This window comes from Phalaenopsis equestris, unplaced genomic scaffold (assembly GCF_001263595.1).
Source record: "Phalaenopsis equestris unplaced genomic scaffold, ASM126359v1 Scaffold001312, whole genome shotgun sequence".
Taxonomy (NCBI): domain Eukaryota; kingdom Viridiplantae; phylum Streptophyta; class Magnoliopsida; order Asparagales; family Orchidaceae; genus Phalaenopsis; species Phalaenopsis equestris.
In genome coordinates this window covers 260,160-287,331 of record NW_018165751.1, presented here as the reverse complement: position 1 = coordinate 287,331, position 27,172 = coordinate 260,160, and the positions used below count along the sequence as shown (strand labels likewise).

General features: G+C 34.3%; 1 protein-coding gene across 1 annotated transcript; it reads left to right on the top strand.

Annotated features, from left to right (window-relative positions):
- Positions 1-1,541: 1,541 nt before the first annotated feature.
- Positions 1,542-19,833, top strand: LOC110033956 ((DL)-glycerol-3-phosphatase 2-like; the record flags this gene model as incomplete). Its single annotated transcript, XM_020738138.1, is given in 6 exon segments — positions 1,542-1,776; positions 1,849-2,073; positions 6,003-6,063; positions 15,908-16,055; positions 16,320-16,396; positions 19,667-19,833. Coding segments are annotated over 6 exon segments (726 nt in total). The 5' UTR covers positions 1,542-1,694.
- Between the last annotated feature and the right edge of the window lie 7,339 nt (positions 19,834-27,172).

The following is a 27,172-nucleotide window of genomic DNA, read 5'->3' as shown; positions in this document are numbered from 1 at the left end:
AAAAAGAGACTACAACACTTGAATGCTTGGGAACCTTCGATGGTTCTTAGATGGATGCAAATGAAGGCAAGTTGCTGATATTTATAACCCTCATCAAACCCAAGAGAACTTTCTAGATTACATTATAATATACATCTTCAATATAGTTCTACATTGTTCCTTGCATATACAAGCTTCTAAAACTTTTCATAATATTCTAGAGTTCTCTCGAACTTGTTTCTCTAGACATTTTTCTGAAATTATGTATAGCTTTCTAGAATTCCATGGAATATTCTTATTCTTTATGATTTTTTCTAAAATTACGTCAAATCTTCTAGTCTTCTGGAGTCCCTTGAATTGATCTCTATATTATGATATTTTCTAGAATCTTCTTTTTCCATGATTAACTCCCTTGAATTGATCTCTATATTATGATTTTCCATGATTAACTGACAATTACTCTTAAGATGGGAGGAGAGTAAAACTATGCCCTAGAAATTAGTCTCCTAAATTCACGGTCTCCCGAGTTGCTTGATTGTCCACATTTCAACGAAAAAATATTACATCAGGACTCCTAACGTAGAACTACGTTTGAAATATACTATTATGTGGACACGTGACTTCAAGGAAACACGTGCATTTTCCTGTAGTTCGACCCGGTAACACTTGAGAATATTCCTCATTTGTTATTCCGCTTTATTCAGATATTATTGTATTAATATAGCACCGAGAATATTCCCAGAACAGAATAACATATTAATAATATCAAAATAATATATGAATAATGTGAAATAACACGAAAGAAATACTTCATTATACTAAAAAGATTTTTTTTTTATTTTCTTTCGTCTTCACGTGGTTTCATTTCATTGGGATTGAGACTCGGAAAGTAGCTTTTCCTGTTTCAACGTCCACTTTCGGAAAAAAATATTACCTCAGGAGTACTGATACATCAGTACTCTAATGAGGAGGTGTCACGTGACATTATGGTGAGCAAATATTACATCAGTACTACGCACGTAGAGTAACATGCGTAGCCAATGAAATCAAGCCACGACACCACGTGCGATAGAGAAAAAAAAACTGCGCAGTAACACGGGGAATATTCCCCCCGTGTTATTCATGTGCTATTGTGTGTTATTCATGTGTTATTGTGTCATGAGAATATTCTTGGTGTTATAATAACACAATAACACATGAATAACACATGAATAACATATGAATAACACACAATAACACATGAATAACACGGGGGGAGAATATTCTTCCGTATTACTGTGCAGTTTTTTTCTCTATCAAGAATATTCCCCGTGTTATTCAGATGTCATTGTGTGTTATTCATGTGTGATTGTGTCCTGAGAATATTATTGGTGTTATAATAACACAATAACACATTAATAACACACTAATAACACTCAATAACACATGAATAACACTCAATAACACATGAATAACACAACGAAGAATATTATGTTGTGGCATGATTTCATGGACAATGTAAGTTAATTCTACATGAGTTTCCCCTGTCGGAGGAGTATGTTTTATGTTGTGGCATGATTTCATGGACAATGGAAGTTAATTCTACATGAGTTTCCCCGTCGGAGCAGTATATTTTTTCCCACTTTCGTCACTCCCGGGTCTTCGTCTTGGTTTGTGCGTCGCGTACGTCGCACAGGTTGCTCCACGACGAGATTCTGTGCTCTTTAGATCCATCAATGGCGAAGGATGAGGAGACATTAGGTTCTGCAAAGCGTGAAATTACCCACGTCATCTTTGACATGGACGGGCTCTTACTCGGTGAATCTTTCGCTCTCTTTGGTTACATCAGGTACAAGTGGCAGTAGCGTTCTCTGATCACCATTATTGCAGACACGGAGCCATTCTATACGGTCGTTCAAGAGAAGATACTGGAGAGGTTTGGCAAGACTTTTGATTGGTCCCTCAAGGCCAAACTGATGGGCAAGAAGGCAATCGAGTCTGCCCGAATCTTCGTTGAGGAGTGCGGTCTCACAGGCATCCTCACTCCCGAGGAGTTTCTTGAGGAAAGAGAAGGCATGCTTCAGGAGCTATTCCCAACCTGCCAGATTCTGCCCGGTGAGTTGTTGATGTTGCTTATGGTTTTTTGGTTTTATTCAAGAAAATTAACTGTATTTTGATGCTTTTTTTTATTATGTAAGGCCGTAAAATATTTTGAACCATGCAAGGCAACCTGTTTACAAATTATACTTGCATAGGTTAAATGTATATGACGGTTGTTTATATGTACATGTATGTCATTTGTGTTAAACTATTGTACTTTTGAAAATTTTATAAAACCCCAGAGCTTCACTATCTAGATTCTATGCATTTCATTTTTTTCCTTGTCTTTCTATTTTTGTTTTTGTCTTACGAGTATTGTTATTTGTTAGCAAGATTTTGGCGTTGTCCACGAATAAATGTGGATTTCATATTCTCCACATGAGATAATCATGAATTGATGCCAAAGCACATAAATCAAGTATCAACAAAACAGGAAGCAAGTAATTAGCAAACATGGATAATCAAGATTTTGTGACAAGCAAGCATCCAGTGGAGATAGAAAAAAAGAATTGTTAGAGTAACTTAAGAAGGTTTGGAGCATATTACTAGAACATCTCTAAGAGTAGAGATGTCATATGGACTATAATATTCAATCATTCAGAGACAACCTTCCAATGCCGGGGCACTGGCCTCAACCTTGGCAATAAATGAAACTTACTATCCAGACATCAACTAAACATCCTCTTCCTCTGTAGCAAATTGAGAAGCGAAAGTCTTAGCTGAAAAATGCATTTTCATAGGAAATCTCAGAAGTGAATTATTTGACAAAGTTAAAATTTTTCATCTTGACTGTTACTGGGAAAAAACTGATCGTACTGATGATGTTGCTTACTTTCAGTTGGCCGTCATCTCATTGAATATAAATGATGCTCTTAAGTGCCTGCAATTTTTCACGCTTTCAAGGAGTTGCCCCTTTCTCCCACTAGGGACAATAATCGCTTGTCATGCTCAACAATTAGGTTTAGTTTCATTATAAGGCTAGAAGCCTACGTATTACATGAAAATTAGAATTAGTTGAAAGAAAGGGCAATGCTATCAGCACGTGTAGTGATTTTTGCCTTTCAATAATCACTTACTCAATTTTCTTACTGTGTACATTAATAGAAGTATATGAGGAGTTGAAATAATTTAGAAGTTGGTTCTGATGTTGATCTCAGAAAAGAATGTGTACATCAGAGAGGTGATGGCACATCATTTGTGCTATGAATTAGTACAAAATTGCGGTATAAACACAATATTATATTAATTGACTAATCGGAAGGGTCAAGTCCCCCACATCATTGAGAAATCATATTGATCACTCTTATTAGTAGGATTGATATTCAAGCAGCTAATGTGTAATGTGATTATTAAGTAGACATTCTTTGATATATATATGTAATTGCACTTACTTGACATTTGAAAGGTGCCATGGAGGAGATAAAAAATGATCTAAAATAAATAAGAAAGAAACCATCGTGCTTGTGTGAGCTTCTGTAAAAATGTGAACCCCAGATACAGTTAAAGTTGTTTCAATCTTATATTACTTGCTCTTTCTATTATTTGATGCTAATTTTGATATTTCTTCTCATGTACATCTTAAATCTACCTTGTTGAAGGTATGCGTTGGATTTGCTTTCATTAGGTTTAGATCAGTATGTCTTCCTGTTCTACAATTTTTTAGTTAGATCAAAGCTTAATCCATCAACTAATCTTTTGTCCCCCTTTTGATCAATTGCTTTTACTTTTTACATGATCATATAATATCGGGACGTAGAAACTTTAGATCCTTCAACATGTATATTTTAGCCAGATTCAGACACCAAAAATATCATTATAGATAGGGGTGTCAAATCGTGTTTGCGGGTCAGTTTCAGATCTAACCCAAATTGACCAGGCCCAAAAACTGTTTTACTCGAATATTAAACAAACATACAAATCTTACTCAAACTCGACCTGTTTTCAACTCAATTGACCCAAAATCGATATGCACAACCTATTTAACATGTATATAGCAATTATTTACGTAAAACTCAATTTTATTTTGGGTCAATTTTGAGTCAAATTTGAGTTGTCAGATCAATTTTGGTTACTCGGTCAAACTCGAATGAATTTCTGATTGGCGGACCAACATGAACACGACTCAAAAATTAAATATTTTAGGATTCTTGACTCAAGCCTTACCTTAAAATTAATCAGGTCAACTTGAACTTAGATTTTTCTTGAGTCTTGTTCAAGTTGGAGTATTAGGTCAATTATTGACACCCTTAATCATATAAATAATTCTTGTGACAAATTTTAGATTGGGTAATAATTTGTTAAATTAGCCAATTTTGACTATAGATTTTTTTTTACCAATTTATTGAATAAATCATCAACATTCAACATATGAATGGGCCAAGCTTGTATGAGCAAATCAGGGAAATTAAGTTATCAATGGAAATTTTTTTTATTTGATCCTTGGTGTTAAATAAGGATCATTAAAACTGCTAAAAACTACAAAATTTTATGAGGAAGAAGTTGTATGCATAAGATAAAAGATTATTTAACATATATTTGTTTTTTAATTCACTTTTTGTTTTTTAAATAATATTTCTTATACGAAAAAAAAAAGTTTAATTTTGTTAAACGTAGGGGAACATGCACTTCAAAACTGCAACGACGTGAAATGCTTGTGAATTGAAATGATGCTCAGGGCCGTTTGGGATTGCATTTGATTTTTATTATTATTATTTTTTTTGTTTTTGTATATGTTTTTTATTTTTATTTGGTCTTATACAAAAAAAAAAAAGGTTTAATTTTGTTAAAAGTAGGGGAACACACACTTCAAAATGAAGGGACGTCAAATGCTGGTGAATTGAAATGATGCTTAGGGGCCGTTTGGGATTGCTTTTGATTTTTTATTTTATTTTATTGGCTTTGTATATGTTTTTACTTGAAATAATCATGTTTGGCATGTTATAACCAGTTTAGTTATTTTAAAAAACATACAAAAATTTTTTAAATGTTCCGAGTATTTTAAAAATAAGATAGTTTCTTTAAATAAAAAAAAATTCAAAAAATTCACTAAACAAACATGTTTAGTTATTTTTAAAAACACACAAAATTTTTAAATGTTCCGAGCGTTTTAAAAACAAGATAATTTCTTTAAATAAAAAATAAAAAAATAAAAAAAAATGCACTAAACAAACATGTTTTTAAAATAAAATAAAAAAATAAAAAAGGGCGCCACGCAACGCGTTTTTGCCGTTGATGTGGGGACTTTGTTTATTTATTTATTTATTTTTAATTTCAATTCTAAAAAAAAAAATGTCATTTAAAAATTTAGCCTGAGGTGGTGGATTTCCAGTGTGCCCTTTAGTCATATAACCTGTCTTTTGTAGTTGAGTTGCCACTTAATTTTTATTGTTTGATTCATATGATTTTCGTTCTGCACAACTTGTCTTGTGTGGAACATATATCGTTTATATTATTGATTTATTATTCATATCTATTTGTTTCTACATATTTTCAATATAAAAATCTTTAAGCACCACGAGTTTTAAAAAAGTATTGGAATGCACTTCGAATTTTATATTTCTCGTTGACATTGCTTTGCTACTTGTATAATTTTCTTATTTTTTGCGTTTGCTTTTTGGAGGGATTACCCTTTCTTTGCTAAGCTCAAACTTTTAAGTGATATAACATATCAGTAGAATTGATGCACTAATTATGTCATTAATATTCTTATTTCGGCTTAATAATCTTGGGTGATATTGGAATAGATTTGTTCAAACTTTGTGTCGAGAATAATTGATATATGCACAGCACAATCTGCTTTGGTTAAGTTGAAATTGCACTTTACTTCCTGCTTTGCATGATGAAGGGGAAAATCCCCTACGTTGTTCTCTATAGCAGTGTGCTTTGAAAAATTTTATTTATTTCGAATCAATTTGTATTCTGATATTAAACCCTTGTTCGTGTAGGAGTGAAGCGCTTGGTCAGCCATCTGCATGTGAACCGGATACCCATGTGTGTTGCAACAGGGTAACTATTTTAAGTCAATGTTCTCTAAGGATTTAAAAGGCTAATTCTTAGATGTCACTTTTCCTACAATTTTAATGAATCGGATGGGAGCAATTTATCCTCTTCAATTTTTTTCCATTGTTTTGTGGGGTTCATATTCTAGGTAGTAATGCATAGCAATTGTATGGAGGTAGGAGTAAAAATTTAACCCCATTATGATGTTTTATTAGAAGGCTTAGTTAGTGTTAGCAGGTTTTGAAGCTTATTTAACCCTGCTGCAATGAATGCAATTTTCATTAGTGTGGGATTATGGATACTTGTTATATGATATCATTTTTATTTAAATAATGTATAGTGTTTGAATTAGGTTTTATATTAATTTTGTTGCATGCCTGTATCCTTTTCTAAGAATGAGATACTTAATATTTAGTGTCGGAATAATCATTATCAGTGATTGACTTTTCGTCTAGATAGCCTTCTTCAAAGTTAAACATTTTTAGGATAGATTGATGGATTAAACATGATTTGTTGGACATATTAAGTGAAAATGTCTACCTTTTTTATTTGAAACATCATTTAATAAGATTTGGGACCTATTTGGAATAGGTTCTTTTTACCATTTTGCTTGCTAGACAATTGCTACTTTGGGTACTAAACTGCTTTTCAAATATCTTCCGGTGAAGCTGCATTTTACAATTAAATTTGCTAGTGTGTCATAATTGTTAGAAAGTTGCTTAAGATTTTTTCAAAAAACTAAATATTTAAAATACTCGCAATAGTTTCTCAAAAAATTGCATTTTCTACAACAGCTTTATAACTATTTTTACAAAAGCTAAAGCTGTACCATGCGAACCCTTATGGTTTTGGAAGAGTATGTTAAAAATTCATGGATTCATCATCTCTGAATGGGAAATTGATTTTTGCCTTGCTAATATGTTTTTGGAAAATTAACCTTTCATCCCAATGGCTCCTTACAAAGTAATTTAGGATGAAATTTTAATTGTGAGTGTGTTTCAGACTATTGTTGAAGTCAACTCAAGATTATTTGAAGAATTTGCTGAAACTTCTCACCATTAGCCATTTTTTACTAAAATAACTAATCATTAAACTTTTGAAGTGGTGTTTGGAACTTAGCTTTCCTGTTTTATTGCCAAAGAATATGACCTTATTTGAACTTAGTTTTCTTGTTTTATTGCCAAAGTGTATTTTCTTGTTGGAACACGGTCTTTTTATTGTAGTAATAATTAAAAACAGAGCACCGACACGTTGATATTTACAAATCTAGTACCCAAATGATATTTTGAACTATTATGCATGTCACGATCAAACCATCGAGAATTTGATTAGAACGAAAAAAATGGGCTGGGGTTTTATCCTGAATTTTGATATTTGAGTGAAAATTTGAAAAATGGATGAAAGTGGCTGCTTGATTTGTAAATAGCAGTGTTTCAGGTGCTGTGTATGTAATTGCCCGTTTATTTTATTGCCGAAGAATATTATCACATGTCTAAGCCGAAGTGGCGATCTGTATTATTTGATAACGATTTATCCCTAAGCGAGCTTCAAAAGATATTTTTTGGGCTTAGTTATATATACATTTCTACCCTCGACCTTATGGGGTAAGTGCTTTAGCATGGATCTCTGTCAGTTTCAAGCCTATAGTTTTGTATTTTGCGATTGTATTAAAGCACGGATCTCGAGATTGGATTTAAGATGACAATTTTGCTTAGAGGATGCTAATCAATGCAAAGCTATACTACAGTTTTGTATGTAGTCTTGATGTTAAGTAGTGAGAAAACGACCTGTGTAAAATAAGTTAGGAGTAGGAGATCTAATAGACTTTGAGTTAGGTGCAAGAGTGAAATTGTAGGATGTTTATTCACGATTATGATGAAGAAATGAAAAAAAAAATTATTTGAGAAACTATATTGTGAAGAGTTATAATAAATTTTTTTAAAACAGAAAAATGAAATGAATTATAAAACATGCTACTTGTTAATCTAAAAAATTGAATTCTTATTTTAAGAATTGCTTAGAGGTAAAACTTCATGTCATAAGATATATCTTGTAAGGTTTGTAGAGTTGTGATAGATCCTGAAGCAATTTGTCTAATAAATATTTTTAGCTGGTACCCAAACTACCAAAACTAAGGCTTTGTTTGGTAATGCTTTGTTTTTTGTGAATGTGTTATTCTAGGCATCATAATAATTTTTTAGGCTCTTTAGTAATACATGAGAAAATAATAAGCTTTACGAAATCCCAAAAAAGTGCATCACCTTTTTTTTTTTTTTTTTAATTTATATGCTATCAAGTAGTTAGTACGTTAAATTAAATTTACATGAATTTTATGCAACATTCTTTTATTCGTTTTACTTATCTGAGTACACAATAGTTTGAAACAAACAACTGAAGTTCTTATAACACTTTAGCTAGCAATCTTAACAAGTGTTCTATCAGACATTTGTTCTCTTCTTAACACAAAGCAAACAACAATATATATATATATATATATTAACTAACAAAAAGATGGAGGCGACAAGTGGTATCAATGGCGATATTCGGGCGATTAGTGATTTTGGTGGTGTTATTGAGGGCGCTATCCCGCCTTTTGCTCATGTTTCCTTGGCTCCCTTCCTCGGTTGTTTTGGTGGTGTTTTGTGGACGGTTCTCCACTGTTCCATAACACCGCTTTTTGTGGTCTTACTGCGTCCTTCTTCGAGTTTCCTTTATTGTTGGTGGTTTTGTGGTAGTTTCGAGCTGTTTTCACTGTTTTTTTGGTCTTAATGGATGCTCCTGCCCCTGAGCTACCTCCTAATGTTGCTAGTAATTCGAAGGCTACCGGCTTTAATGCTCAAAAGAAGGTTTCTTATGCCCAGATGCTTGGTCAATTGAATTATTCTCTTAACTCTGACAAACTGGTTTTCCCACAATTTTACCATGATACTTTGGATGGTGATGGCGACTGCTGTTTTATCAAGAAGGGTGGGAAAAAAGGGGGAAAACACACATTATTTATCACTGAAGTTGAAACCTCCTTGTTGGTAGAACCCTTTAAGTTTACCCTTGTGGGTAAATTTCTACTTGGTCATCCTAAATTGGAGCGCATCAGGAAATGCTTTGAAGACCTTAAACTAGTGGGAGCTTGGAAAGTTGGTGACTTTGATGTAAGGCATGTTATGATTCATCTGCAGCAGCTCAGGTTATTTATACTGAAGCCGCTCAACAACAAGCTAATACAGAAGACCACCTTCCAACTAATGTTGAACCTCAAGAGGTTATGGGTACAATGGCCCAACAACCCACATCTGGTACTGCTATTCAATTGTTAGAAGAAGTGGACGATCAGACACATTCAACTCAGGTTAATTTTGATAATGGGGCACCTCCATCCCCCTCCCTTAATCCTAGTAACAAACCTTTGCACCCTATGTAGTTTCTTCCTGTGCCTGTGGAATACCCAGCGACCTCTGAACCTACTCAACTAGTTGTTGAACAAGTCCATAAGGCATGAAAAGAAGTGGGACAGGAACTGGATGAGGAGTGACCCGCTCAAAAAGGCAGAAGGAAAAGAAAAGGGCCACTTGAGCTCAGGCATCTACCAGAAGATAATATTATTGTCACAGGGGGTTCACCTTTAAATCAGTAGGCTACATCCCTCTCTAGGCTTACTAGAACTGGGAAAGCTCAACATCATGATTAACATCCTATGTTGGAATATTAGGGGAGTTGCTAACCCTGGTTCCCTTAATATACTTGTTAATCTTAAAAGGTTGAATAAGTTTGGGGCAATTACTCTTCTAGAACCTATGGTTCAGACTAATTTACAGAGAACTACTAAAAGTTCTCTTGCTATAATTTTTTTGCCAATTGCACATAAAATATGGATATTCTGTAGAAAAGAAATGCATCCCACTATTCTGATTGACCATTCTCAATTTCTTCATATGCAATTTGATTTGGAGCAGATTCATGGATATGCCACTTTTATCTATGCTAGCTGCCAACAGGAAGATAGAAGAGATCTATGGCAAAATATCCATAGCATCAGTAAACATATGAGTGGTTGCTGGCTTGCTGGTGGGGATTTCAATTGCATTGCCAATCCAATTGAAAAGAAGGGGGGCAGGAGCCCCAATCTCAACAGCATGCTTACCTTCACTGACAATATTCAAGCTGCCAAACTTTTTGATTTGGGATATGAGGGCTCTCCATTTACTTGGAGAAGGGGGAACCTTTTGGAGAGATTGGAAAGAATGCTAGCAAACCAACATTGGTTGGATTTATTTACTTACTCAGCTGCTAAACATTTGCCTATGGCAGGATCAGATCATTCTCCTCTTCTGCTTAATTTCTCCATCCTTGCACTAGCTAAAAAATAACCTTTTAGGTACCTAAATGTCTGGGATGAACACACTGATTTCCTGATGGTTGTTCAAAATGCTTGGAAAACTCTTCTTCATCAATTTCAAGGTAATCCTCTCCAAAAACTGTGTTTAATACAAAGGAGGCTCGCTAAACTTCTTAAAGATTGAAACTGGATTGTATTTGGCAATTTACACCATAAGGTATCCCTAGCTGAACAGGAGGTCTCTTCCTTGGAGCTGCTGATCCAAGAGGGTAATGACTATGAGGGTGAACTCTTAGATGCTAATTCTAAACTCATTACTGCAATAAACTTTGAGGAACAATTCCTCCAACAGAAAGCTGTTGCCAACTGGTCCTTGCATGGTGACAGAAATTCCAAATATTATCATGTTGTTATTAAATATAGAAGGAAGCTTAATGCTATTTTAAAAATCCAAATTGAATAGGGTGACTGGTTGACTGATCCAAAACTTATTGCAGACAGTGCTGTGAACTTCTTCCAAAATTTACTGGCCTCCACCGCTACTGTTCACTCTATTAATCAGTTACTGTTGGAATATAACAGTGACAGCCTATCCCAGTTAAACCTCACCTCCATTCCTGATGAATTGGAAATCAAAGCAGCCTTAGACACTCTTGATGACAATAAAACTGCTGGCCTAGATGGATTTACTTCTTCCTTTTATGTTAAAGCTTGGGATATTGTGAAAGCTGATGTTGTGTTGGTTTTACAGAGTTTTTTCATGGGTGTTAATCTGCCTAAATATTTTTCTGCCACCACCATTGTGCTTATTCCTAAATATAAGAAAAAGAGCTGCTGGAATGATTTCTGACCTCTTAGCCTCACCAACACACTTTCCAAGATTATTAGCAAATCCTGGTAGCAATGCTACAACCATATTTGGGGGATCTTATAGCTGTTAATCAATCTGCCTTTGTCCAAGGTAGGTCAATTAATGATAATGTCTTACTTGCACAAGATTTTTTGTTGGATATTGATAAGCCTTGTCGGGTTCTAACATCATCTTAAAGCTAGATCTTAACAAAGACTATGACACCATTAGCTAGAACTTCATTTTGGAGGTTTTGACTGCCAGAGCTTGCAACAAGGCTTTTGTGACTTGATTCAGCGATGGTTTATGTTTAATAATTACAGTGTTTTAATCAATGGTGAATGTTGTGGTTTCTTCCAAGCTGTTAGAGGTATTAAACAAGGAGATTCTCTTTCTCCCACTATATTCATTTTGGCATTTGACTACTTCTCAAGACTGCTCAACAATGCTCACCAAACCACCCCTCATCTCAGATATCAACACAAATCCATTTGTTTAATCAGTCACCTGGCTTATGCAGATGATTTCATGTTATTTTTCAATGGCAGCAAACAGGCCCAAAAACATGTGATGAATATACTTAGCAATTTTTAGAATGTTTCTGGTATGACCTTCACTAAAGTCAAATGCCAATTTATCACTAGCAACAAAATGAGCAACCAATTCAAGAACTGGATCAAAGACTACACCGGTTTTAAACATGCTGACTCTCCTATTAAATATCTGGGCATCCCTCTTATCAAATGTAGAGAAAACATATACATTATGATGAAGTGGTGTAGAAGGTGACTTCTCAGATTCATTGCCGGACTAGCTCCTTTTTATCAAATGGAGGTAGAATTACCTTCCTCAAGAATATTCTTACCTCATTCCCCCTTTATCTTCTCCAAATGATCAGATTAAATGGGAGCACTCAAAAGATGCTTGAGATCATTTTCCTGTGGGAAGGGCAGCACAAGTAGATGCATTGGGCAAATTGGGACAAACTTTGCAGACCTGTGGACACTGGAGGCCTGGGGTTCAAAAATTTCCAGCATAGAGTTTTGTCCTCTACTGTAAGCAATGGATCAAATTCAGGCAGATTAACTCTTTGTGGGCTCAATTCATGCATGGGAAATGTTGTAGAGATATTCACCCTACAAAGACTTCTGCTAAACTTGGTGATTTAAAGAATTGGAAGAGTATGTTAAAAGTAAGAACTCAGGCTGAAACTTTTTTTATCTGGAAATTTGGAGAAGACTAAACACACTTTTGGCTGGATAATTGTCTTATTGATGGTACTCTTGAGGACCAACAAAATCCTATATCTTTAGCAATCTCCTCAGTCTCCGAATGTTGGCAGGATCAGCAGTGGGATGTTCCTAAACTCAATACCTTTGTTAATCCTGCTACTTTGAAAAAGATCATTGCAATCCCCATTGCCCCAAATACAAAAGATAAACTGATCACTAAGAACTCTAAATCTCAGTCACTCAACAACTGATTTGCCAGTCCTTCACTTGGCCTACAACAAGTTGGGGCAAGCAAATATAGCATAAAGCACTGACTCCTTCTATGTTATTCTTCTGCTGGAGAATGTTCAGAAAATTCCTTCCCGCAGTTGATATCCTTAAATTAAAAGGGATTAGAGGTTCTTCCAGATGCCTTCTGTGCCATAAAGAGGAGGAGTCTATTGATCACCTGATTGTAGCCTGTTCTATGGCCAAAGTGGTATGGACCAAGGTTTTACAATTTCTGAAACAGAGCCACGATGTTTCATCTGGAGTACTTTTGAGCAGTACTGGAAGGATTGGGAAACTCATACAGACCAGTATATACCACTTGTCATTGCTTGGTTTCTTTGGATGGCCAGGAATAGTACTATTCATGACGACACATTACCAACTTCCCAAACGTTTGCTAATAGCTGCATTGCATATATACAAAGGGTGCAAAGATCTTTCCTCCCTTCCTTACAAGCTCCTTCTCCTAGCAATCAAGCAATTCAATTGATTATTTGGAGAAAGCCACTTTCTCCTTGGATTAAAATTAATACAGATGATAGCTTTACTCCTGCTGCTGGCATTGGAGTGTGTTGAGACCATAGAGGTTACTGTTTATGGTTCTTCATGGCCCGTCTTCACCATTGATGCTCTTCATACTGAGGCTGTTGCTGCTTACTGGGGTTTAAAAATTGCCATACTTCAGCATTTCAAATACATCCACATGGAGTTGGACTTTCAACTTTTGGTACATATTCTACAGGAGAAGGTCAGCATCCCATGGCACCTTGCCATCTGGGTAAGGAAAATTAAACATATTTCTAATTCTATCTCAGTCATTTGGAGTCATATTCCATAAAAAGGCAACAAACCGGCCAACTGGCTTGCTAAGGAGGGTAGTCGAAAGGAGTTGATTGTTTGTGCCACATCTCTAGGTATTGCCTTGAGCCTTTTGCCGCATGTGGAGTCTTTGAACCTTTCTCATATCTGATGTAAACCAAAGCCAGGTCGGTAGCTGGGGTGATCCCTAGTAGGGCTGTAAATGAGCCGAGCTTTAGCGAGCTCAGGCTAGGCTCGTGTTCGGCTCGTTCGAAATTGCTCGTGTTCAAAATCGGCTCGTGTTCGAAACAGACGTGTGTTCGGCTCGAAATTGACTTGTTAAAATTAAAATGAAAAAATAGATGTGGACTGCTGGATTCGAACCTGGACTAAATGTATGCAAAACAAGATGCATAACTACATTAACACAAAAATAATTATGATTTAAAGTTAGATATAAATATATATAATATATTATTATATAAATAATATGTGTAATATATTATTATATAAATAATTATATATATATATTTTTTATTTCAAGCTAAAACAAGCCGAACACGAGCGCACAAAGAGTTGTTCGTGTTCGACTCATTTATAATTCGATCTTTAAAAACTTGTTCGTGTTCAGCTCGTTTACTTAACGAACGAGCCGAACACAAGCTAATTAACGAGTAGAACACGAGCTGTTTGTGAACAACGAGCTTTTTTGACATCCTTAAAAGATAGAAGTCCTTCATGTTGGGTGTATTGTGCTTTCACGTGGGTTTCTTTTTGGTGTTATTATGCATGTTATTATTGGGGTTATTGAGGTTGGACGCCACACTCAGGTTCTTCAGGTCATACCGCGGGAGTTATTTGCAGGGTTATTCTTGTGTTATCGCCATGGTTTTCCTTCTTGGGAGTATCCTGATGTTATCGCACTACTGTAGGTGTTATTTGCGGGGTTATTCATCGTGGTATCATGGTAGTTCTCTTCTTGGGAGTACATTTGTATGTTTTGGGGAACCGCGGGTGTTATTCTACTGGTTATTCAACGTGTTTTGCTGATGTTATTCACCGTGTTTTTACTCCTCATAGTATCTGGATTGCCGCGGGTGTTATTTGCGGGATTATTAATCGTCAGAAGTTTACTTGGCTGTATTGGGGCGCATCGGGGGTGTTATTTCACGGCTTATTCTATGTTTTTTTGGAGCTTTTCTAGTCTTATTAATTTTTTGGGATATACTTGTATATTTTCATATCCTTGTTGAGTGAGTTGTATACTTTGTGAGTGGACCTATTGTACCCACTCACTAAATTCGCTGTACTTTTCTTTATATTAATGTAGATGCCTTCAGACTTCCAATATATATATATATATATATATATATAATAGCCGCCTTTGCATATATATATATATATATATAACTAAAAAATGATTGTACTGTCAACATAGATATTTTAGACTTTGGTAATTATAGATAATCAAATTTAAGAGTCGTATAACAGAGTTCTTAATGAGAATGGTTAAAATTTAGACTTTGAAAAATCACTTTTATACAAGAGAATCAATTGGATTTTAGATTAGAACGATCCACGCTGAAGACAATTTTTATGCTTAGGTGATTAGTGGAAAAGCATGAAGATTGACTAAGAAACTTAATATGACTTTATTTTTGTTCTTGAAGTGATCATGGTCGAGTTAGGGAGAATGGATTTTCTGGGCACCAAGAAGAAAAAAATGCTAAAGATTATTTAAGTTATACCAAATATATTTGATAGAGCGAGAGCTCTAAACATAGCCATGGAGTTTTTGTTGTAGATGGATTTACTTCAGATATCACTGCTGAGTTTATCTGTTTTATATTGAATATGAAGATGCTTAAAACGTATATTCTTAAGTGAGATATCTTGATTTATGCTATTTGCAAATTATAATTTTGATAACAAAGATGCATTTTGAACTCAAAGCTAGAATGGAGAATTTTTAGGAGATAAGTGGCGCAAGATTAGAAGAACAAATATTGAACACATTCAATTTTATTGAATGAATAATTGCTATTGTTTATAGGCAACGTGATGACTAAGTGCTATTTATGTGCGCAATAAGTTTGTGCATCTCTAACTACTTGTTCAAAGAATACATATATAGATGAGGACATAAATTGTAGAATAAAAAATGTGCGGGTAAAACCAGACATATTTCTATGGTGGTATGCCACAAGAGAATACAGAAGTAAGCTCAATCTTAGTGAATTTGATTGGGTTGAATCCTCAGAAGATTGTGCCACATTAATCATAACCGTCCAAGATTCCTGTACATGCTTATCAGAAACTTCTAATTGTAATGAAACTTTATTGCAACACCTTTCTAATTCCAAACAGGTCGTACAAACGGCATTTTGACCTCAAAACACAATGGCATGGTGAAATTTTTTCTATGATGCATCATGTTGTTATGGGCGATGATCCAGATGTGAAGCAAGGCAAACCATCTCCTGATATTTTTCTTGTTGCTGCGAACAGATTTGAGGTATTGTACATCTCCTTTGCCCCATTATTATGTGCATTGTTTTCTTTACATGTGTGTACCTAAGCTCTAAGTAGTTCTGTCCCAAAATTGTGTAAGACTAGCATCTTTATGCTGTAGACCATAGGCTTATAAGTTGGCAATTTCAAGCAAATTTATTTATAAAAGTCAATTTATTTTTTTGTGCTGGTATTAATTTTTTTGGTATTCTTTAAGAAATTTTTATTTCACTGTATCAAAACCTGGTTTCTTTTTTTCTTTTTTCAGAGTAATGTGGATCCAACTAAGGTTTTGGTGTTCGAAGACGCACCTGCTGGAGTTGCTGCTGCTAAGAATGCAGGAATGTAAGTAAATATATAAATGACCCTTTTGAATCAATATTTTATGCCGTTTTGCCATTTGAATTGTATGACTACTGATACTAATATATTCATTTTGTTAATAATGCTACAATAGATTTATATAATATTAAAAAGAGAGATTTACATAACAAACAATTCTTATATATTTACAAATCTAGCACCTGAACTTTAATATTTATTTATATAACATCTAAAACTTTAAATCACATAAAAAATACCCTAATTTTAATTTTTTTAATGTGAAATCCACCTTTTCATTCATACGACACAAAGTAAATATGTAAATATCAAAGTTTAGGTATTAGATATGTAGATATATAAGAATTGTGTGGTATGTGTATGAATTCCCTTATTATAAATTATGTTATTTGCTTAATTGTTTTGTTTTAGAGGTTGTAAATTTACCTGTAAATTTAATCCCTAACAATGTGGCATTGAAAAACAGTTTGCAAAACTTCGTCATGGAAATTGGGGTATTTTAAAAAAAATGAAAATAAAGGCATCTGATATGCTAATTCCTTTGCTGTTGTGGATTTATTTTTATTGAAAGGGCGCTGGAATAGTATGTATTATTTGAGTTAGTCAAATTTTTTATCCTAATTTTAATTAAAAGATGTTAGTTTAAGTTGCTTTAGTGACTAAATTAATAAATTCAAAGGCCTGATCAATTGCATAAACGAGATTCCTAACTATTCTACATTTTTGAGCAGCAGTAGCAACAACAACAACAACAACAATGCCTTAATCCCACTGTGGGGTCGGCTACATGAATCATTTTTCTCCATTGCATCCTATTTAGTGTTATATTTTCATTTAGTTCTAATAAATTAAGATCATTTTTTATACTTATACAAAAAATTAAGATCATTTTTTATACAAAAAGCCCAAGTCTTCCTAGGTCTACCTTTGCCTTTCTTAACATAAGTTGAATCTTAACATCTATTCTCCTAATTAAATCATCAGATGGTCGACGCTCAATGTGACCAAATCATCAGATAGTGATTTATGAATTTTTTATTATAATTTTTAAAATATATTTTATAATATTTATCACAGTCAAATATTATTCACTAGGTATTAACGTAAGTGCATGTATTGTTCAAGTAATATAGGATTTTCTTTAAACCCCAACATCGATCACACAGGGAAGACAGTAAATTATACAAACTTGAGAAAAGCTCTACTAGAATTTAAGGAGTCTTAGCTAGGAAATAGGTTTGATTTTTGATGTAGACTAAGGAATTCAACTAAACTATTTCTACTGTTCTACAATTAAATACACTAGGCTAAATTAAGCAGAAAGTTCAAGCTAATTAGTGGTTCCCTCCCCTTGTAATGAAACTAGTAGCTAGTGTAGGTGTAAATCAACTAGAATTTCTAAATAAATCTGTGACAAATAGGAGCATATATTTTATTTACCCTTTTCCAAGTGTATAAAGAAACTAGGTTAACATAGGAATTGTTTTTGCCTATCACTCTAGAAACCTTCTAGTTATCTCCGTTAAAATCATCTTTCTATCTATTTGCACTAACCTAAGGATTACTTTTCCTTCACCCTAAAGATTAGTATGATTTTAACTAATTGTTTGAAGCCATTGCCCTTCTGGATTTTATGGGTTCACAATGAATTTTAACACTACAACTGACCAAATTGCAACGTAAATGAAGTTCTAATGAAAACCATTATCACAATTAATAAATTAACATGATTCCAATTAAATTTAGTCCGTACACATGCTGCTATTTCATCACAAAAGGAAGGAAACAAGTAAACTATTCAGATTTCATGGAAAAAACCACAAAGCAGAACATCTTATATTAAAACAAAGTCAAGTACATAAATTACTTCAAATACAAGACAATGAAAATACAAAAAACTTATCCTTTTCCCTGAGTAATGAAGAAATCTCCACTTAATAGTGTTTTTCTTGCAATCTTATAACACTTCCTTACACCTCTCACAAATATCTCACATAAAATATAGAAAAAGAAAAGAAAAGAAACGCTCACTTTTTTTCTCTTCTTCTCTTCAACTTTCTTCTCTCTAGTCTGCTCTAATGTCTTCTTCTCGTCTCTTCACTGATTCCTTGAAGAAAAACCCTCCTTTTCGTGTGAAAAACTGTTGGAAAACCGTCAAGAGAGTTCTGGAGCCTAGGCGCCACTTCCTTTGTCGGCTGGCAATTTGAACTGGCTTCTAAACACCAATATGTGGCGCCTAGGCGCCACTTTCCCTGTCAATTCACCGAGGATTGGCGCCTGTATTTAACGCCATGGCGCTATCGAGCGGTGCGTGGGCGTCAGAAGCCGGCGCTTGGGCGTCAGAAGCCGGCGCTTAGGCGCCAATTCAAGTCCAAGCTTCACTGCTCCAATTGCCTCCTTTTCGCCCCGTTTTCAGTTTGCTCCAATTGTTTTACATATTATACATGTAACAAAAAACATAAAAATACTTTCCATTAAAGTGCAATATCGTTAAAAATAAGTATAAAATGCAGGAGGAAAATTAACTTGTTAAAGGACGTGTCATAATTAAATGTTTCTAATCAATCTAAAAGAAGCAATCAACATTATATTATTCAATTATGACTATTCAATAGTGTTTAAAACACTGAGTTGTTCGTTGCAATTTCTATATCTATATCTATTATTTACAATCTGGTCTTCTGGAACACCATCTAATGATATCACTCAAGGTACTTCAATATCAATATATTTTTTCAAATTACGTACATTGATACTTTAATGCCATCAACTAGGACCATAAGGGGGTTCATCATAGTTACCATGCACATGCAAGCAATCAACAATCAATCTCATTCTTATTTTTCATAACATTCAATATATAATATAATACTTTGAATTATAGGATAGACGGACATACAAAGATCGGTTGCATACAAATCAATATGATCAATTGAACTTAAAGAGGAGATAAATTATTTTTAATCTTGCAATATAAAATCTATTTGAACGAATAGCGGGACTTATCAGATTTAGAAGAAGCTAAATATTACTATATATTAAAAGTATGAATACTCATCTTGTTATCTATTGATTTGTTTTTTGATTTGTCTTAGAGCTAGACTCCTCTAATTTGAAGCCTTAATTAAACATGGAAATCTATTAATAATTTTAATTATGTTAATTAAGTAGAGGAAACTAACCTTTATTTAATAAATTATTTATTCAATTTAAAGCTATTCAACCTTGAGATTTCTTTTTCAATAAGAATATTCATCTGTTTTAAAAAACCAGGTCTGTAGTAATGGTTCCGGATCCACGGTTGGATGCTTCACATCATAAAGAGGCGGACCAGGTTCTTTCTTCTCTGTTGGATTTCAATCCAAGTCAATGGGCCCTGCCTCCATTTAGTTATAATATAAATTGAAAGGATCCTGCTATGCTTTTGTGCGGACGATAAGGTACACTCTTTGGGCATTGCTAAGTTCCTATATATTCTTTGGTTACACAATTACAACTTAGCTTTTGCGTTCATGCTTTTCAAAAGGTTTAACAACAATCTTCTGTTGTCAAATGAAATATATTTGAAGGTGCTCATTTTTCTTGCGAACATATTAAAATAATTGTTCACTTATATCAATAAATTTTCACTATTGCATTTAATATTAATAGATACTTGAGGATTGTTACGATGTTTAATTGTAGTTTGATAATTAAGTATATATAAATTTACATACATACCTCAATATTCTTATGTATTTACATATCTATGACCTAAATTTGATATTTACACTAATAACGTCTTGGTGTCATAAGCCTATACATGAAAAGGTGTATTTCATTTTTAAAAAGATATTGATAGTGATATTTTTGATGTGATGCTAAAGTTTTGAGTGGTATGCATGAAAATATGAATGTTTAATTGTTATTACATATTTAAATAGGTAAGAATGTTGTGGTATGTAGGTAAATGCCCCTTAAGTATATCCGGCCACAAATTTTAATGAAAAACTAAATCTTAATTAGAATTATATTCGTTGTTGCCACTCTTTCGGATGAATGCCATCAAATTTTTTATTTAATTTCAGCAGATTATAGACTAATACCTTTAGATGAATGCCAAAAACTTCCTGCTTAAGCACATTATTATATAAAACAGTTGCCGACTGTGGAGCCTAATTCTTTTCTGCAAGATAGGTATCTAGACGATTAGAGCCTCATTACAAGTTTGTTTTTTGCGATTTTTAGATTCAAATAAATTTGAGCCTTTTTTGTTGTGAATCATGATTTCAAGTTTTATAATAGGAATTGTTTTGAAATCTCTCTTTTGCCAGAGGAATAAAAATAACGGTTGGATATTTTTGAGGAATGAATTGAGAAGGAAAAGGTGAGGGAGAAAGACAATGAGAGAGAAACACCGTCTCTTTCATTTTCGTATTTTGTGAATATTTTTAATGCAGCACAACTACTAAGGTGTTAATACGTATCAGAGAAATTTTTGGTAATGTTAGAAAATATTTGTTGGTATGATAATTGTTGAAAACAGGTATGGGGAGGAATAATTATTTCGTTCAATTATTCACTTGTAGGGCGCGCACACACACTTACACACACACACACACACACACATAGATAGAGACAGAGAGAGGAATCAATTCCTCATAATTTACAAACTTGTCACATGTATCTAGTCTAAATTAGGAAAGGAAATAATTTGGAAATAATAAAAAGAAACATAAAATGGGAAGTGAATAAAACTAGAAAAAGTGTTTCTAAAGATATTCCAATCAAATCTTTCCATGATCTTGTGAAGTAGCTGATCGACCCAACATGGATAGGAGCAAACTTTTCAGCTCTTGATATTCCCCTTCAAGCTAGGTCGTAGATGGTGTAGAGACTACTTGGTATCAAAATCTGAGAAGGTGCTTAAAGAAAGTGATTTGGTGAAGACATCAATAATTTGTTAGCATGTCGGGATGTAGCTTAGTTGTATAATTCTAACATTAACATTTTCAGAGATAAAGTGCCTATCAATTTCAATATGCTTTATCTTGTCATAATGCACCAGATTTTTGACAATACCGATGGCTGCTTGACTGTCACAAAACATTTAGATAGGCCTATTGGAGGTGCTCCCTAATTCCTTTAATAATTTTTTGAATTTTTGATACTTTCATAGATTCCTTAGACGAGTGCCTTATACTTTGATTCAACACTGCTTCTAGAAAAAAATAACTTGCTTCTTACTTCTCTGTCATCAGAATTTCCTATACATAAGAGCAATAACCTGTGGTGGACCTTCAGTCAGTGAGTTCCCTAACCGAACTTACATTAATGTAAACTTCTGCCTCCTATTTCAGGTTTTCAAAAAAATTTATTCATAACTAGGAGTTTTCTTGAGAAACTTTAGAATGTTGTACCCCATCTCCAAATTCTCTTCATTTGGGTTATTCATGCGTTGACTCACAATGCTAATAGAGTATGCAATATTTAGCTCGTATGTGACAAGTAGATGAGTATTAATACCAGTATTTGATACTTTATCCACAAATATACTTTCGTCTTCCCTATTAGACTCTTGCTAGGATCCATTGGAGTATCATAAGGCTTCCAATCATCCATGTCTTCTTTAATAGATCAGGGATGTTTTTTTATTTGTGATATAATAGTGTCTTTTTTGGAGCTTGCTACCTCCATACTTTGAAAATATTTTATGGTTCCTAGGTTTTTGATTTCATACTCATTGGAAAACAGTTCTTTGATATTCTGAGAATCTTCCTTTCATCATCATCAATAAGAATTATCATTCACATATAATATCAGTGCAGTCATCTAATCTCCCTGAGTGTGTTTTATGAAAAGAGTATGATCAACTTGACCGTAAGAATATCAATTATGGGTATGTTTGGGGCAGCTACAACTTAATAATAAGCTGTTGCACAACAACTGCCATAGGAAACTGATTGTCTGTTTGTTTTTACAGTTTGAAAACAGCTGTATTGCATCTGATTCTGGACAACTATTCCACTTCTGTATAATAATGTTCTTTGCAATAGAACTGTGTCGCCAATATATTTTATACTTTAGGAACAAAAAATCCAGTACAAAAGAGTACAAAAAATAAAATTTACATATCACTTAACAATGAGTATCATGATTACTAAATTTAAGAAAAAGACTATTAAAACAACATATAATAATATAACAATATTATTCTTAAAATGCAAATGGTGTATGTCAAGTGCTAAGTCGTGCTCCAGGGATACTCTCCATGTCCGATCACTCTCGGTGGTAGAATCTTCGAGCCTATTTGCCCACAAAAAAAAAAAAAACTACAGTTCTCTATGATTTTCCGTGAGCATCTGTAGAACTTTCTCCCGTAGCGACAATGCTGTCCTTGGTAGGTACCGGAAATCATCAAACTAATCTTTTTTGAATGCTTTAAAAGACATCCCATTTGATATAACATAAGTAGAAACTTATTAAAAAAGTAATTAATTAGAGTTTATGTAGGTGTGGGGTCTCAAAGGACTCAATATATGAACCAATGAATCTGTCACTACAAGAAGATAACATACATTATAAAAAAAGGTTCTTGGTATTCTTTAAGGGCAGAATCACAAGGGGATAGGGAGAGGAGAAGTAAGGCAAACTCTTGCCACCGGAGCCACGGATTGGAGAGGAGGAGAGCCGATGTTAACTTTACGGCAGAATCGCTAGAAGGGGAGAGCGGGACACGAGTGACAAGAGCTCGCGAGAGAGGGGAGAGCGGGACACGAGGAGAGCCCGCAGTAGGGTAGTAAAAGCCGAAGAAAAATGAAAGACGAAATGCGGGTCGTGGGATCAAACCCGCAACCTGCGTTTATTATGTATTGTAGTCGGTTTTTCCAAAACACATACTAAACACAATATCCAAACGCTGCTGCGGGCATTTTCAAAATGTGCCGCGCCAAAAAAACTGCCCCAAACGGGCTCTATATCTCCTTGTTTTAACAAACCTTTCAAACCACTCTTTATGATTGCTTAAACTTATACAAAGACTTCCTGAGCTTGATACTAGGTGTTTGCTGAAATCATTGTTGAGTCATGGTGGTATCTCCATTTACATTTCTTCTTTCAGATCTTCATTCGGGAAGATATTTTTTATATCAAGCTGATGCAATCCTCATTTTTTGTTAATTGCTACTGAAAGAATAACTCTAATAGTGTTTAGTTTGACAACTGGTGTGAATGTCTCATGACAGTCAATCCCATAGACTTAAGTGAAATCTTTTGCAATAAGTATGAATTTGATTCTCTCAATACCCCCATCAACTTTGTATTTAATATTAAATACCCATGTGCATCCAACTGGCTTCTTATCTTGAAAAATCTAAGTAAAAATCCATGCGCCATTATGCATCAGTGCTTGAATCTCCTCTACTTCAATTACTTTGCTCTATTCTGGATTTTCAAGAGTTTTGTGAATGAATTTTGGAATCTACACACTATCAATGTTAGAAACAAAAGCTTTGTAGAATGAGGATAGCTTCCCATAAGCTATATACTTCTGAGTTGGTTATTTAATGCAGCTTTCCTTGTCACCAACATCAGAAGAGGAATGAGATAACTCATGATTACTAGACTTCTGACACAAAATTTTAAGTGAATGCAAACTCGGATTTTGGTTTGAACAGTTATGTCCTTGCAACTTATCTTCCATTTGCTCAAGGTTTTTCTTCCTTCTGTACACGCGAAATTCTTTGTTATGAACTTCATGTTTGGTTGGTTGGATTGGTTGGACATCCTCAACTGAAATAGGAGGGCTAGGTGAAGTAGGTGATGAGGGCGTGGAGTTATCATTAAGTGCATCACAAAAATTGATGTTCATTTGCACACACTCTCTCTCTCCCTGAATATTAGATTTGGGGTAGTAGAATTGATTTTTTTTAAAAAAGTGAAATCCATGGAGTTATAGTATTTTGTTGTAATATGAGAGTAACTCTTATGTACCTTTCTATTAGAGGTATACTCAAGAAAAATACCCTTTGATAGATTTAGGGTCATGTTTTATGCGATTTTGAGAATAAATGCGAACAAAAGATACACACTTGAAGATTTTAAATGGTATAGTAGAAGAAAAAGCACTGATATGAGGATAAGTAATGATCAAAACACGAAGCAGTGTTTTTAATTTAATTATCCTACTAGACATTCGATTGATAAGACTTGTTACAGTAAGAGCTGGTTCTCTCAAAAAATATTTTGAAAATTCACGGGAAATCATAATTGAGCGAGATACCTCAAGGAGATGGTTTTTCTCTCTTAGTTATTTCATTCTGTTGAACTTACATGTCGACCGTTTTAATTTTGGTTTAGAAAAATATAGGAAAATATGAAAATAGTTTTCATATGAATATGATTTTTAAAAGTTACATTTTAATTTAAAAATAGGTGAAACCAGACGAGTCTGACATTTTGAATAGTTTGGGTGACTAAGCATGATACCACAAGTAATACACTTATACCAAAAAATAAACATATCACCTGTAGTAGGCTCAATCATCTAAACTAAAGAATTTGTGACATCTGTTTGGTCTGCGAAATATTTTATATGAGGTCAACAAGTTCCTCTATCTAATATAAAGATTGGATAGCGTTTATTTTACCTGAGTTCCAAGTTCCTTATAGAGACAAACTCTTATAGTTAATTACATCTTAAATGACTGGGGTCACTTAAAAAAACTTCTCGATTAAGATCAGTAGTTTTGCCTTCAAGATTTCAAGGTTTAGGTTTCCAAGATTGTACACGGGAAAATTAAATAGAAATTGTTCAAAATAGAAACAATTATTTTAAGGAATCCAAAGAAATGAAAAGTAGTGGATATCACAGATTCAGGGAAAACCCGGTGACCTCCAAACTATCCTACTGTTTGGCTTTATATATTAGAAATGATTTTATTTAATGTTTAATCCTGCAATTTGTTTAGAATTTAGGACTTATATTCACACGATATCTGATCGTGCAAATAGCCTAAAAAGATAGGGGGATTTATACCATACCGTACGGTAACCTCGGAATCCTAAAGCGTTAGACAAACTACCTTGAAATTGTATTAGACAAACTACCTTGAAATTCTATGGATTGTTATTTAAACTAAGGAAATTGTTCGGTGATGTGAATGTGTTTTAGTGTTGCAGATCCATCTTGAAGTTGTTCCTCGTCATGCTGCCCACGGTGTTCGCTCCAAGCTCTCCGTCGTAGCACCTCCAGGCTTAATGTTAATCCTATATAACCACTAGATTTTTTTTATACTAAGTATAGTGTGTATCAAAGTAATAAAACATGCAGTATAAAAGAAAAAAACAGTAGAATGTATAGTAAAAAGAAAGAACAGTATAGCATGTTGAAAGAATAGTATAACGCACTAAGAAAAACAGTATAACATGCTAGGAGAGTAATACAACATGCTAAGAACTAAAAATGTTGCAATGTAAATCATACCTGTAAATTTGGGGAATCTGCTGCTTCTTTAAGCTAGCTATTATTCACTGTATAAACAAGATAAACTTTGCTTGGAAAATTTGAGAAAATCGACAAATAAATACACGACAAAAGACTCGGGAAAATTGACGAGTAACAATTCAAATAAAACTATCAAAACCTCGGGAAAATCCCGAGGAAAAGACAACGAGTGCTTTGTCCAAAAATTCTGATAAAACATACGAAAAATCCGAAAAGAGGGGACTGCAAGCACTCGGGTCGGGGTTAGACTCAAAATTATATATTTGTACTCGAGGGACGCGAGGTCGTCGAAGGCTATTCGGTCACCCGGATGTATAAAGCCCGCCACTCCACTAGAAGGATATCCTACTGAACTTAACATAGGAGGGTAAGTGGACAATCCAAATATAACATATTTTAAAATTTAACTTTTAGCATGCACATATATTTCAAGCATACAAAAGAAAAACTATTTTTAATTTTGTAATAAAGATATTTTTTTAATAAATATTGTATCAGTTCTTATCAATTTGTTTCTCCAAAATTAAAAAGTATAGTTGTCCACAAGTCGATCGCGTCATTAAACCTAGGGTCACCAACAACCTAAGAAGGTACGGATCCCCCTCTAGTCTTATGTCGGTGAATGATACTTTCATCCTATAATTCACCAAGTCCCGGAATCGAGTCCTGGTGTTGTAGGATGAGATATTATTCTGCTCTACCACCGGCGTGCTCTTGTCATCATCACCCTCGGCCCAAAACAAAATCGACCTACTTGCGACCTTGCTTGATGGTTTCACATATAGCAAATATAGCAAAAAGCTATACACTATACATGAGCACTTATGTATCAGACATAAGTACAGAAAACCGAACCAAGAAACAATGAAAAAAAAATAAAATGGGGATGGTTGTTGACCTCATTTTTAGTGAGGTCTTGGTCTTCTACTCTTAGAACCTAAGATCTAGCCTTAGGAGTTTCTTGTTGACCATCCTAGCGGACTAGCAATGAAGCCACCTCCCGTAGAACTTCAAGCCACTTCTTGACTCATTTTTGTGAAGAACTCGCATGAGTGGTTCCAAGCACTCAACTTTTAGTTGCAAGGGCTAAGGACCAACATGTAGAGGGCCCGAAATTGAGTTCCTATAGGATCAACAGCCTTAGGTGAACCCTTTGTGACTCGATTACTCCCGAACGCCGCTTTTCACGCACTCCCTGCACCACACACGATTTTGGCTTAAATCGACTCGCCCGCCGGCGAACTCGTTCGGACAACCCCGGATAACGAAACGGATCGCGCCAACGCGTCCGGAAC